This window comes from Aquarana catesbeiana, linkage group LG09 (assembly GCF_042186555.1).
Source record: "Aquarana catesbeiana isolate 2022-GZ linkage group LG09, ASM4218655v1, whole genome shotgun sequence".
Lineage (NCBI taxonomy): Eukaryota > Metazoa > Chordata > Amphibia > Anura > Ranidae > Aquarana > Aquarana catesbeiana.
Window position 1 is genome coordinate 197,647,252 of NC_133332.1, and position 15,350 is coordinate 197,662,601.

A 15,350-nucleotide genomic window follows, 5' to 3' on the forward strand; every position below is an offset into this window, starting at 1 on the left:
TGTATTAACACCATAACCTGTCCAAGAAAATATGACAAACAGATCCAAAGAACTTTGCTTTAGTCAAATAGGCCATTTGTTGTGTGCCTGAAATAACAGCTAGAATCAGATGCCAAGACCGGTGTTGGAGACAATTCTTGCTCCAAAGCGAAGGAAGCGAGGTTTAGCTGAGGTTAAGTGTTGCACCGGCCTTCAGCAGAGCAAATGTTTGCAAGTGATATGGCATTGACTTTCACCTATCCTCTGCCCTAGCTCCAATGGGAGTATCTCCCTGTGGAATACTCACAGAATAGGGTGCAGAGTATAGGGCAAGCAACTGCCCTGTAACAAACTCTTGTGGCGAAAGGGCGGTTGAATCGTCTGAGAACCTTATAAGGGCTTTAGGCAATATCACAGGCCTTCCCCACAGTGTAGGGTCCAGATAATAAAACTAAGGATGAATTTTCTCCATGAAGGAGAAAAGATCACTCACCTTTATATACTAGCACAAAACTGAGGACTTTCAGAGCGGCGTAGGGTTATAGGAGAGGTGTAGCCCAGGGGTGTGTCCTCTAAAGCTTTTCCAATGTTCAATCACTTGACGGTACACACCTTTATCCCACAGTGTATGAACACTCTACCTGTGTCCTGTCCAGTACAATTTAGTCAGTCTGGTTTTCTATTCCTTTTTTTACATGAAGTTTCATATAATACATGCAGTTAATAATCTATAACTGCCCATCCTTTCGAAGCAAAGATCCTGATTTGTTTAGTTTATACATTTAGTGCCATGTTAAAAATGTATAAAAATAGGGTCATGTACCTGCACCAATACATAGGGTCACGTACCTGCACCAGTACATAACATCTATGACAGAACATATCCATTACCTTGATGGCATAACTACACAACTCTTTTGAAACAGCCCTAAGAAGATACCAAAAAAGTCAGAAAACAGCTCAAAAAAAGGTAACATGCAGTAAAGACAGTAAAATACCTACCGTCCAGTAAAGAAGGAAGTACTTAAAAACTGTAGAAGCAATGTACAAACAGTACAACATGGAATATGCCAGGAACAGCAGGAAGAATTTGTAGTTTGAAAATCCAATACAGTTGTTTACCCTGAAAAAAAATTAAATTGTAATTGCAATAATGTAAAATATGATAAAGTCAACAAAGTATGTTTTAGAGGCTAGGGGAATTGTCATGCATTTGACAATATAAAGAAATAAATAATACATTTGCAATCAGAGCAGTCTCCACAGCATCTGACGCCATCAGGAGCAATGCAGTGTTGAGAGCCCTGCAGTCGATGTGAAAATGCCAAAAGAGCAGTCCACCATCGAAGCGTGGGAGACCAGGGGATCAGATCATTAAAATCACTTTTAGGTTTCCCCAGACTAAACAAGCACTGAACTTTTGCCGTGCAATACAACCCCACTGCAAAGGATAACTTTCAGGTTTCCCGCAGCTTGTAAAAGGGATTTTTTTATTAACCACTTAAGGACCGAGCCTCTTTCTGAGATTTGTTGTTTAAAGTTAAAAGTTAAGTTAAAAACAGTTTGGTTTTTTTTTGCTAGAAAATTACTTAAAACCCCCAAACATTATACATTTTTTTTTTCTAACACCCTAGAGAATAAAATGGCGGTCGTTGCAATACTTTGTCACACTGTATTTGTGCAGCGGTCTTACAAGCGCACTTTTTTTTGGAAAAAAATATACTTTGTTTTAAATTAAAAAACAAAGCAGTAAAGTTAGCCCAATTTTTTTATATTGTGAAAGATAATGTTACGCTGAGTAGATTGATACCAAACATGTCACGCTTCAAAATTGCGCCCACTCGTGGAATGGCGACAAATTTTTACCCTTAAAAATCTCCATAGGTGACGTTTAAAATAATTCTACCGGTTGCATGTTTTGAGTTACAGAGGAGGCAGCTAGCTGCTGCCATAACAAAAATATCCCTCTTCAAAGTTAGGACGTATATCGGCGTGCGGCAGTCCGGAAGTGGTTAATAAACAGGGTGGATTTGATTTAGATCACCAGTAAAAAGGCTTGACTTAAATCAGCTTGATTTAAATCATAATTTTTAAGCGGTTCAATACCGGGCATTTTCAACCCCTTCCTTCCCAGACCAATTTTTAGTTTTCAGCGCTGTCGCACTTTAAACGACAATTGCGCGGTCGTGCGACGTTGTACCTAAACAAAATTGACGTTCTTTTTTCCCCCACAAATAGAGCTTTCTTTTGATGGTATTTGATCACCTCTGCGGTTTTTATTTTTTGCGCTATAAACAAAAGAAGAGCGACAATTTTGAAAAAAAACACAATATTTTTTACTTTTTGCTATAATAAATATCCCAATTTTTTTTAAAAAAAAAAACTAATTTTTTCCCCAGTTTCGGCCGATACGTATTTTTCTACATATTTTTGGTAAAAAAATATCGCAATAAGCGTATATTGATTGGTTTGCGCAAAAGTTATAGCGTCTATAAAATACGGGATAGATTTATGGCATTTTTAAAAAAATTTTTTTTTTTTTTTTTTACTAGTAATAGCGGCGATCACAATTTTTTTTCGTGACTGCGACATTATGGCGGGCACATCGGACACTTGACACATTTTTGGGACCATTCACATTTATACAGCGATCAATGCTATAAAATTGCATTGATTACTGTGTAAATGTGACAGGCAGTGAAGGGGTTAACCACTAGGGGGCAGGGAGGGGTTAAATGTGTTTCCTAGGGAATGCTTCTAACTGTAGGGGGAGGGGACGCACAAGGGGAGGAGACCGATCAGTGTTCCTCCGTTCTGGGGTCTCCTCTGAGCTGACAGGACATGGATCTGTGTGTTTACACACAGAGATCCAAGGTCCGGCCCGGTTAACGGGCAATTGCGGGCGGGCACACGCACCGGGTCCCGAGCAACGCGGCGGGCGCGCGCGCCCCCTAGGCGGCCGGGAACCCGAGGCCGTCATATGACGTCCACCCAGGATGGGAGATCCCATCTGTGGACGTCATTTGTCTATGGACGGGTAGGGAAGCGGTTAAAGAGCAACTGTCATCTCTGTCCAGCAGCGGCTCCTCCATTGATCCACTGTTGACTCACTGACAGTCCCATTCACCTTAATGGGACGGCTGGTGATGCGGCAATGACACAACAAGGAGAGGGACGTGGTGGCAGCAGGTGAGTGGATGCCCACTGACAGGTGCTGCCATGATGGATCTGAAATGACAGGTGCTCTTTAAATGTAAGGACTTATTCTTGCTGGTAGTTAGAATCTTTAAATATTTGCAAACAAAGTGAAGGTTTCCTATTTAGAATAATAAGCTGTCAGGTTAGTAAAACAGCAACATCAGAACCAATTCAATCATACAGTTTGTAATGTACATAGATTTGCAAAACAATGGGATAAAGGAATATTCCTGAACTTTGTTTTACCTCATGGTTACTGTGAAATTGTGTGAATGCATCAATGCAGTGCATGTTATCTCAGCTTGTATTCATTGGATGAGTTTACCAAAAATGTAAATATTGCAGCATATACAGCTTCATGCTACATAACTAAGCTCAATTTCATGCAGATCAAACTAAATTAAATTATGTATCTTAAAATAAAAAAACTCTTTAGATAGATTTTTACTCCAAAAAGCATTTTATTAAAATAAATTTAATGAAAAAAAAATCTGATTTAAATAAAAAAAAAAAAAAACACAAATTTCTTTTATTTTTTAATTTATTTTTTTAAAACCTTGATTTTTATCCATCCTCAAAAAAAAAAAAAAAAAAAAAAAAATGTATACTTCCCTCTGCTCAAAGTTTTTTCAGAGAGTAGTTCCAAACCTCCTCTTCTGGGGTCCCCCGCCAGCGCTCCAGGTTCCTCTTCTTCCTCCAGGCTCATTTCTGGGCTGGGCTGTGTGTGCCCAGCCCTGCCCCTTCACCCCCTAGACCACCCTCCTGGTTTCTCTCCATAGGATTTGATGGCTCCTGCTACTGCCTCTGTGAGGAGAGAGAGGAAGGAGCTGCTGCAGACAGGCACAGAACTGGATCCAGATAGGACTCAGGTAAGTATAAAAGGGAGTGAGGGGGCGACAAAAACACTGGGACATTTTGTACCCTAATGCAGGTAATGCATTAAGGTAAAAAAGTCCAGGTTTTAGAACCACTTTGATTTAAAGGACTGATTTTTTTGGTTTTTATGTTAATATACCATTTAATTTATTTAAAATGTAGTCAAGGTTTGGGGGATAACCAATTTTGCAAATGGCTATTACTGCTTAAAATATCTAATGCAAAATTTATTATTTATATAAAACTTCAAAGCCCAATTTTTAGAAGCCATTTCCTTAGTGTCCTAAAGATAAACTCTTTTAGTTCATACTTAATTAAATCGTGTTAAAATAATTGTTTTTTAATTGAATTAGTAATGCTAAAACCTTTTATTATGTTCAGAAAAGCAAGCAAATTATCTTTCGTTGGTGTGAGAGGAACACACTGGAAGATCGTGGAAGGAGCCTAGGTTATCCCCTGGGAAGCTTCTTGTGTCTGAGAAAGTACAGAGAAAGCAAGTTTGTTGAGGAAAGGATGCTGTGCTGTGAGTACCTCAGAAACTGAAGTAATTAAGGGCAATTATTCCACTGCTGTGATAATTCTTGATAGAGGAGGCAGCTGCCTTTAAAACAGGGAAAAGAGCATAGCCATAGACACTGAATAGTCGGTGACTGGAAAGATGCATTTTCAATTGAAGAATACATTTGAGGTTTTCGGATCAAAGAAAAGAGAGATGTCCAGAATTCATCCATGCATGAAGCTCTTTTCCATTCATCCACCAACCAGTGTATGTTCATTCCCCTTTCTAAAAAAAATAATGTTTATTCTGCCAAATGCTTTTATTTAGTTTTGTTTATGACTGCCTCTAAAGTCAGCATGCTGAAGGTTTAGGCCCCTTTCACATGGGCGCCTCCGCTAAGAGGAATCCACTTGCTCAGCAGGGCATCTCTCCGCTGAGCAGGAGGATGACAGTCCTGCTCTCCTCTATGGGGCAACTGGATGGAAACGGACTGCCTGTCCACTTCCATCCGATCTGCCGGACAGATAGGGGAATAGGACCACTAGCCATCTGTTTTTGGCAGACAGGATGGAGGCAGGTGTCAGTGGACATGTGTCCGCTGATATCCGCCACTCCACAGAAGAGACTGGAGGGTCCGATCAGGTCCACCTAAAAAAACCTGACAGGTCAGATCAGACAACCCATGTGAAAGGGGCCTTACTGTTGCAATGCACTTTGGAAAATACTCTTTTAGCAAGCAGAGGATTGCATCATGCCTGCTGTCAGGCACGGCAGAGTAAAATGTAATGATAGGGCTGCTCTGCTGCTGGTAGTAACTGCAAGGAGTAACTAAACAAAAAAAGGTTTCCACTCCAATTTTACACAGCTATGCTATCTTCCTGTGTTTAGAAATTAATTGATACAAACGTATGTTTGTCACTAAAGGCAATCTTACAATAAGGTCACTAGTTCCACTGACCCTGGTTACACCCTGAGATTCCCGCACTTCCTGCTTTGGCAAGAGGACAGGAAGTGAAGGGAAATCTCTGAAATGGGAAACAGATGTCAAGAAAAAAAAAAAAAAAAAACACACCCACAACACCTGACAAGGGTTATAACCCTCCCTCACTCTATACAAAATGGAAAAAAAAACGTTTTACTTTTAGTGACACTTTAACCAAGCAGCTGGACAAAGGTCAAAAACACACACGCGCTTTTAAGCCATTCTACAGATGAGGCTAAAGAAAAAAAAAAAACAAAAGAAAAGCAAGTTAGATTACTGTCCTTCATGTATTCTCTAGCGCTATCGACAGTCTTCAAACACAGGTCGAGCTTGGGGGGGGGGACGGACGCGGCCTGTTTGCAGCCGGGCCCCGAGGGATGCACTGTCTGATGTACAGCGGCAGGCAAGCAGAGAGATGATATCACTCTCCGCCTGCCTGGATCATCGCTCTTCCACTGATACAGCGAGGCCGCTACACTGCCGTGAGGCGGGGGAACGGAGAAATGACATCTCTCACCACCCGCTCGGATCACCGCTCTTCCGCCCACACAGAGGGGCTGCTACACTGCTGGAGGTGAGGCGGGACAGCAGAGAGATGAGATCATCTCTCACTGCCGCCCCCCCATCACCACTGGCCTGTGCTGTCACCACAGCAGGTGACAAACCTCATTTGGTGACAAGTGACAAACCACATCTGGTGGCAGGTGGTAATCCACATCTGGTGGCAGGTGGTAATCCACATCTGGTGGCAGGCGACGTGGCAAGCGACAATCCACATCTTGTGGCAATCCACATCTGGCGGCAGATGACATGGAAAGTGACAAACCACATCTGGAGGCAGATTCTGCATTATGGCGAGTTGAACTATTTCATTTTATATTACAATGTAATGACAGAAATAATGTGCTTCAATCATCCTGACACCATATCACCCATGGTGCTGTGATGATTGACGCGCTTACACCAGCCATTTCCCCGACAAAGTGCCTGTGAAAAGACGCATAAACAATACTTATTTAAATCACTGTGTATATTTACACTACATTACCAAAAGTACTGGAACGCCTGCCTTTGCACGCACATGAACTTTAACCACTTCGCATCCAGGCCATTTCTGACACTTCGCTCCTACATGTCAAAAATCATAATTTCTTTGCTATAAAATTACATAGAACCCCCAAACATTATATATGTTTTTTTAGCAGAGACCCTAGAGAATACAATGGCGGTCATTGCAACTTTTTATCTTGCACGGTATTTGCGCAGCAATTTTTCAAACGCGTTTTTTTTTTTTTTTAAAAACAGTTTCATGCTTTAAAAAAAAACAAAACAGCAAAGTTAGCCAAATTTTTTTGCATTGTGTGAAAGATGAAGTTACGCTGAGTAAATAGATACCTAACATGTCACGCTTCAAAATTGCACACGCTCGTGGAATGGCGCCAAACTTTGGTACTTAAAAATCCCCATAGGCGACGCTTTAAAATTTTTTACTGGTTACATGTTTTGAGTTACAGAGGAGGTCTAGGGCCAAAATTATTGCTTTCGCTCTAACGTTCGCGGCGATACCTCACATGTGTGGTTTGAACACAGTTTTCATATGTGGGCGGGACTTACATATGCGTTCGCTTCTGCGTGCGAGCTCACGGGGACAGGGGAGCTTTAAAAATTTTTTTTTTTTTTTTTATTGTTAATTTTACTTAAAAATTTTTATTTTGACACTTTAAAAATTTTTTTTTTTTTTGATCACTTTTATTCCTATTACAAGGAATGTAAACATCCCTTGTAATAGGAATATGACACGATCAGTCCTTTTTACAGTGAGATATGGGATCAATAAGACCCCACATCTCACCTCTAGGCTGGGAAGCCTAAAATAAAAAAAATAAATAAAACGATCGCCGCTTCACAGCCGAAGCGGCGCAGTTTTTTTGAATGCAGAGGCCGGGCGTGACGTCATAACATCGCGCCCGGCCTCCGAACGATCATAGAGACTCTCTATGGTGAATATCCGACTCACCAATCACTGAGGTGAGTCGGTAGAAGCACTGGAGGGCGGCGGGAGGGGGGGTCCCCTCTCACCACCTGTAAGAACAATCAAGCGGCGGAACAGCCGCTATGATCGTTCTTATGGTGTACGGAATCGCCAGCTGAAAATACCGGTATCTGAATAATGTCTGTAGACTCAGGCATCATTCAGATGTAAGCCCCGAAAGTCGAGGCCGTCATATGATGGCCTCCGGGTGCAAAGCGGTTAATGGCATCCCAGTCTTGGTTAATAGGGTTCAATATTGAGTTGGCCCACCCTTTGCAGCTTTAACAGCTTCAATTCTTCTGGAAAGGCTGTCCACAAGGTTTAGGGATGTTTCAAAAGGAAGGTTTGACCATTCTTCCAGAAGCACATTTGTGAGGTCAGGCACCGATGTAGATGAGAAGGCCTGGCTCGCAGTCTCTGCGCTAATTCACCCCAAAGGTGTTCTATCGGGTTGAGGTCAGGACTCTGTGCAGGCCAGTCAAGTTCCTCCACCCCAAACTCGCCCATCCATGTCTTCATGGACCCTGCTTTGTGCACTGCGGTGCAGTCATGTTCAAACAGGAAGGGGCCATCCTCAAACTGTTCCCACAATATTGGGTGCATGAAAATTGTCTTAGTATTCTGACCTACATGCTGCCAGGCCTTCTGGAACCCTACAGATCAAGGCTGTGCGTGTAAAGGCAGGTGTCCTAATACTTTTGACAATATGGTGTACATTTCACGCACACAACCTTTTTTGTGTTTTGGTTTAATTTACCACATTATAAAATCTTATTACCACCAACTCTAATCTGTTAAGATAACCTGTATACCCTATATACTAAACAATGCTTTCATGCTTTCCTCTGTAGGTCTGCTGTAGCAATCGCCTTTATTGGCTAACAGTCTGGTTTTCTGGATTTTAATGGCTTTTCCAATCAAGTCAGATTGTCAGAATCCAAAATTCGACAGCAGAAAAGAAGGAAGGAAACTTACAATTGAAATTTAGGGAACTTTTTTTTTTTTTTTTTTTTTTTTTTTTTTACACATCTGACTACAAGAGGAAAAGAAAAGATTAGCAAAATTGCCACACATATGCCTCTTAGAAAGGATACAGTTTGGCAATTCAGTCTTTTTTTTTTTTTATTTAGTCTTGGTTCCTGTTAATATAAACCTGTACTAAAAGAGTACAGATAAGAAACCTGTACTAAAAGTATTTACAAGGAAAGGAGAAAGAAATGTTGGACCCTTTAAATGGTAGATTAAACCTATTGTTTTGTGCAGTACTACTGCAGCCTTGTATAACAAGAGGTTATAAAGAACATAACATTGTGACTATTCACTGAAGGTAAACACTGGATACCTGCCAAATTATTAATGATCATGTAACGTACAAGACTTACAAGATGTGCATTAAGTTGCACATTCTAATTAACAATGTATAGTGGAAACACATTCTAAGTTTTCTTTTCCTTCATTATCACACTAACACATTCTGACATTTCAAGAAAGACTTGGTCTTATGCGTTTCCTTAAAGTGGAGTTTCAGTCCGGCCTGCAAAAATCAGCATCTACAAAAACTGTAGCTGCCGACTTTTAATAAAAAGGACACTCACCTGTCCAGGGATCCAGCTCTGTGCTGACCCGAACCAGCTCTTCACCAGTTTGCGGATTCCCGGCAATGGCATGTTAACTGTGGGCAAAGTCCAGGATGAATGATGTACAAAGTTGAGCTCTAACAAGGTGGAAAGCGCTGGCAGCCTAGTTTGAAGGCCACAAGTGCTTTCCAGGGATGAGGAAAAACACAACTACTAATTCATTGCTGAATTTTCTTTTTTTTGTAATAGTTTCTAGGAAAGAGCATTTTCTGTGTGGTGAATGGATCCATCACTCCAATGTTCTACTCTGGAATATAGGAACATTTAATCTGTTATGTTTCTGTCCCCATTCCAGGTAGGCTGCTCTTTTCAGAGCATAAGTGCACCAACAAACCACTGTCATGGTTCACCGCTTGTAAGATTGTGTCATCCCTAAGCTATAAAAAGAATTTATTGTAACTTTTAAAAGGTTCTTGTCACACAGTGATATAATGCATAGCTGGACAAAGCAATAAATAGGTTCAACCACAACCCTGGCATTCTAGAACAAGAAACCTAACAAGCATATTCTGATCTCAAAGAGATTTTGATATGTCGTCAGTGATTGGGAATGACAATTGTTAACCTAGGGAACATAACTTGGCTAAAGTCAATTGCAATTTTCAAGGTTCATAAACTGTTTTTACAGAACACATCATAGGTTATTTCCTATACAAAAAAAAAAATGATGATTCGGCTATTCAAGATATTATAGGCTTAATTGATAATGCTACAACAGGCAGGTGGATTAAAGCGGAGCTCCAGTTTCTGAAGAGAAAGTTAAAAGTCAGCAGCTACAAAAATTGTCTTCTGGGACCTGTCATGTGTCCTAGAAGACTTCAGGAGGGAGGAGAACTTGCTCTTCTAATCACCTAAGATGGTCGAAGGGGAAGTGGGAGCGGGTACCCGCTCCACCCTCCTCCCCAAAAGCTCCATTTCACCAACAGGAGCCGGGGAGGAAGCCTTAAAGTGGAACTTCCCCGTTTGGGTGGAGCTCCACTTTAAGTCTGCCTTTTTTTTTTTATTACACAAAGCCACTGGTTTTAATTGTGCAGCATTCTAATAACTGATGTCATATGTTGATAAGGAGGAAAATCAGGCATCTGTGTACGTCCATGTTTGCCCCTCTCCGTCAACCCCTGGGTCGCATTTTTTGAACGAGTGTGAGGAGAAATGCTGAAATACTAGTCAAGTATTAGTTTTAGTCTTTTACATTTATTAAAGTGGTGGTCGCGATTATGCATAATTTTAGAGAGAGTGGCTTGACTGAAAAAAGGTTGGGAAACCGTGTGCTACAACAGTCATAAATATAAATATATGTGCAATAAGCTCTGTCAAAAATGAAATGAAAAAAAAAAAAAAAACCCAAAAAAGGTTGAACTTTTTGCCCATATGTCCAAAAGATATGTTTGGCGCAAAAACACTGCATATCGCCAAAAGAACACCATACCCACAGTGAAGCATGGTGGTGGCAGCATCATGCTTTGGGTCTGTTTTTCTTCAGCTGGAATAGGGGCCTTAGTCAAGGTAGAGGAAATTATTAACAGTTCCAAATACCAGTCAATATTAGCACAAAACTTTCAGGCTTCTGCTAGAAAGCTGAACATGAAGAGGAACTTCATCTTTCAGCATGACAACGACCCAAAGCATACATCCAAAGCAAAAGGAATGGCTTCACCAGAAGTAGATTAAAGTTTTGGAATGGCCCAGCCAGAGCCCAGACCTGAATCCAATTAAAACTCTGTGGGGTGATCTGAAGAGGGCTGTGCACAGGAGATGCCCTCACAATCTGACAGATTTGAAGTGTTTTTGCAAAGAAGAGTGGGCAAATATTGCCAAGTAAAGATGTGCCATGCTGATAGACTCATACCCAAAAGGACTGAGTGCTGTAACAAAATCAAAAGGTGCTTAAACAAAGTATTCGTTTAAAGGTGTGCACACTTATGCAACCATATTATTTTAGTTTTACTTCCATCTACCTAAAAGATTTCAGTTTGTTGTTCAACTTGTACAGTTTATAGGTCACATTAAAAAGGTGGAAAAAAGTTCTGAAATGATTTATCTGTGTCTCATTTTTTTTTTTTACATCACAGAAACCTGACATTTTTATATCCACTGTGTAATATTATATATATATACATATACACACACACTATGTGTGTGCGCACATGTTTATGCACTTGGCAATCCTGAGGCATGAGGTGGGGTTAGAGATATTTGTAGTTCCCCACCTCATAAAATGCATGACTTGGGGTGGAGCTGTGGGCAGGATTTAGGAGGAGCCCAGGTTGAGTAAATGCCAGTGGGGGCTTGGCCCAGTGTAGAGAGGGGTGGGTGGATGGGAACTGCCAACTCTGATAACAGGACGGCCGTCCTCACATAGGCTCAGTACGTCATCTCCATAGCCACGCCTAAGCCCACTTAATTTCTGGGTTGTGAGCCGCACCCGCAGGTGCACCACTTCTGGTTTCGCAGCAACAACCGCAGTTGCTATGGAAGTCAAGGGGCGAGACAGTATGGTTTCATTCCAGCCCCGCTATAGCGGGTACAGTTGCCATGGAGATGAAAAGGGTGACCATTTATTGCAGTGTGGCAGCATGGCCCCGCACCTACTGAGGAAGCCCAGTGGGTGCAATGCATATAGCGGTAGAGCCACATTTCAAGGAGTCGTAAGATACACGTTCTGGTTATCATAAGCAAGAAGGCTGGTTTTTCTGATGAATTCTGTATGCGCATATCATAGCACTGTGGAGAAAAAGCAAGGTGCGCCAATCTAGGTGCAGTATCCAGTACAACTTTATTTAATAAATGTAAAAAACAACGGCCAAATGGCTACTCACAAAGGTGCAGTGGGATAAGGCATGTAGTAACATGTGGATAGCCCATGGGCAAGACCGCGGCAGCTCACAGTGAGGGTTCCCAAAATAGTGCTGCAGCGCTGTGGAGGAGGATCAGAGGCTGTCCATGATGTGCTGTCCTCGGCCGGTGGGGGCTATACCATGGAGGGAGCGGGAGAGCCCTGGTGTCAGCAAGGTGGTGCAAGGATCCTCTCAGACATCGGAAGCCGGAAACCGGAACAGGATGGAAAACCAGCGTGAAGCGCACAATACACTGGAGTGAAGGCAGCGGAAATGACGCCTGGATGTGTCAGATGACACGTTTCAATGCATCCGCATTTTCTTCAGATAGAATGGGCTGATGGGATCTACATCATTTATATAGGCTGGCGCTCGACGCTAAGCGACGGCGTCAGCAGGAGGTACTGACAATATTAAGGGGAATAATGTTAAACAAATGATTGCAATTAAAAGTAGCATATGATAGTAAAAATTCATGACTTAAAATGACATAATGACAAAAATTCATAATGATAAAAAAATTCATACCTTAATAGAAAAAAGAAGAAAGAAAAAAAAAGTAATTGAAGGGAAAAGTGATAGAAGGGAAAATAAGAACAAATGAGATAAAGATTAGAATAAAAAAGAAAGAAAACAGAAGAAAATAAGAAAATAAAATGAAATGAAATAAAATAAAAATAAAAATGAAAATATATATAAAAATAGGATTTTTAAAACAGCTTACCTGTAAAATCCTTTTCTTGGAGTACATCATAGGACACAGAGCCTCAAGTACCGTATTTATCGGCGTATAACACGCACCGGCGTATAACACGCACCCCAATTTAGGAGGGAATTTTAAGGGAAAAAAAACTTTTAGGAGGGAAGTTGAAGGAAAAAAACTTACATTTAAATGCCCATCATTGCAGCCTTCCCCAGTGCAGCCATGTCAGTGCAGCCTTCCCCAGTGCAGCCTTCCCCAGTGCAGCCTTCCCCAGTGCAGCCTTCGATCCCCTGTCCTGAGCTTTAAAATCGCCGACCGCGATTTGAAAATGGCGCCGCCGGCGCCGAAATACACCGAGCCGGTCCTCGGCTCTTTCCGGCGGCTCTCGTTCACTTTCGGCTCCACTCGTAGTCCCGAGCGGAGCTATCCGAACCTAGCCGAGTAGGTTCGGATAGCTCCGCTCGGGACTACGAGTGGAGCGGAAAGTAAACGAGAGCCGCCGGAAAGAGCCGAGGACCGGCTCGGTGTATTTCGGCGCCGGCGGCGCCATTTTCAAATCGCGGTCGGCGATTTTAAAATTGTGACAGCTCGGGATCGCAGGGGATCGGCGTATAACACGCACCTGCGACTTTCCCCTGATTTTAAGGGGAAAAAAGTGCGTGTTATACGCCGATAAATACGGTAATTACTTGGTGGAGTATGGGCTTACCTTCAGGTGTTGACACTGGTATAACCAATACAGGAAGTTGACTCCCCTATATAACCCCTCCTCCTTCCAGGAGTCCTCGGTTTTTGTAGCCAAGCAATACAAGCAATATACTCTCACCCCATAAAACAGAGGGGCAGGAGCTCTGTGTCCTATGATGTACTCCAAGAAAAGGATTTTACAGGTAAGCTGTTCTAAAAATCCTAATTTTCTTTATCGTACATCATAGGACACAGAGCCTCAAGTAATTACTTGGTGGGATGTCCCATAGCAATGCTACTTGAGGGGAGGGAGACACAACCCGTAGGGCACCCCCAGACCTTAAGGAATTATACTGCTGCTTGCAGCACACTGCGCCCGAAGGCGATATCCCCATTCCATTTTACATCTACTTGATAAAATTTTGTAAATGTATGCACTGAAGAACAAGTCTCGGTCTTGCAGATCTGAGACATGGAGGCCTGGTGACGCACTGCCCAAGAAACACCAACCGCTCTGGTAGAGTGCGCCTTAACTTGAAAAGGGGGAATCTTTCCCTTTAAATCATGAGTTCGAATTATAACTTGCCGAATCCACTTAGCCACAGTGGATTTTGACGCTGCCTGTCCTTTTTTAGGACCCTCTGGCAGAATAAGACATTAGTCTTACGAATCTGAGCAGTTTTCTTTAACTAGATCTTCACTGCTCTCACCACATCAAGACAATGTAGTGACTTCTTCTTTGGAACATGGTTTTGGAAAAAATGATGGCAGGACAATATCTTCATTCAGATGAAAGCCTGAAACCACTTTTGGCAAAAAGCCTGGATGAGGGTGTAACACCACTCTGTCCTCATGAATAACCAACATGGTTTTGGAAAAAACGACAGGACAATATCTTGTTCAGGTGGAAACCTAAGACCACTTTTGGTAAAAACCTGGACGAGGACCCAACACCATTCTGTCCTCATGAATAACCAAATATGGCTCTTTACAGGAAAGAGCAGTCAATTCTGAAACCCTCCTTGCTGAGGATATAGCAACCAAAAATATCAGCTTCCTAGTCAGAAGGACTAAGGGAACATGCTGTAATGGTTCGAATGGCGGTTTTTGTAACACTGACAAAACTAAATTCAAGTCTCAAGGGCTTAAGGGTGATTTAACTGGCGGATTAATCCGCATCACTCCTCGCATGAAACCCCGGACTAAAGAATGCGTAGCAAGTGGTCTTTGAAATAAAACTGATAAGGCTGAGACTTGGCCCTTAATAGTACTCAGGGCCAACTTAATCTCTACGCCTACTTGTAGAAAGGCAAGAATTCTGCCTCTAATATATCTCCGAGGGTGCCAACCCTTGGATTCACACCAGGAAACATAAGCCTTCCAGACTTAAAGTAGAAATAACTGCCCTGGAAAGCCCACGTCTTTTCAGAATGTGGGTCTCAATAGCCAGGCCGTTAAATTCAGCATTCGTAAAGTAGGATGGAATATCGGCCCCTGTGAGAGCAGGTCTGGCCTTAGTGGAAGGGAACACAGATCCTCCACTGCCATCTTTACGACCTCTGCATACCATGACCTTTTGGGCCATGCTGGTGCTGCCAGAATTACCGGTTTTCTTTCCAGCTTGATCCTGCAAAGAAGTCAAGGCAGCAACTGAATAGGGGGGAAATGCATAGATCAGTAAAAGCTGATCCCACAGTATCATCAATGCATCTGTTCTGCATGCGAATGGATCCTTTGTTGTGGACACAAAGTTGACTGACTTTATGTTGCACTAGATGCTAGAAGATCTACATCCGGAGTCCCCCACCCTTGACAAACAGCCCAAAACACGTCGGGGTAAATAGACCATTCCCCTGGGAATAATGTAGTGCCCGTGCCAATTCTCTATTCCCGGAATGAAGACTGCCAATGGGCACGGAA

The 15,350-nt window shown here is 42.2% G+C and overlaps 1 protein-coding gene across 1 annotated transcript in view; it reads right to left on the reverse strand.

The window, feature by feature from the left end:
• The window catches only part of ZDHHC15 (zDHHC palmitoyltransferase 15), a 105,624-nt gene that overhangs the window by 55,323 nt on the left and 34,951 nt on the right, over window positions 1–15,350 (reverse strand). The window contains exon 7 of the mRNA XM_073599500.1: window positions 982–1,102. Coding sequence (XP_073455601.1) covers window positions 982–1,102 — 121 coding nt within the window. The remainder of the gene's footprint in view (window positions 1–981; window positions 1,103–15,350) is intronic.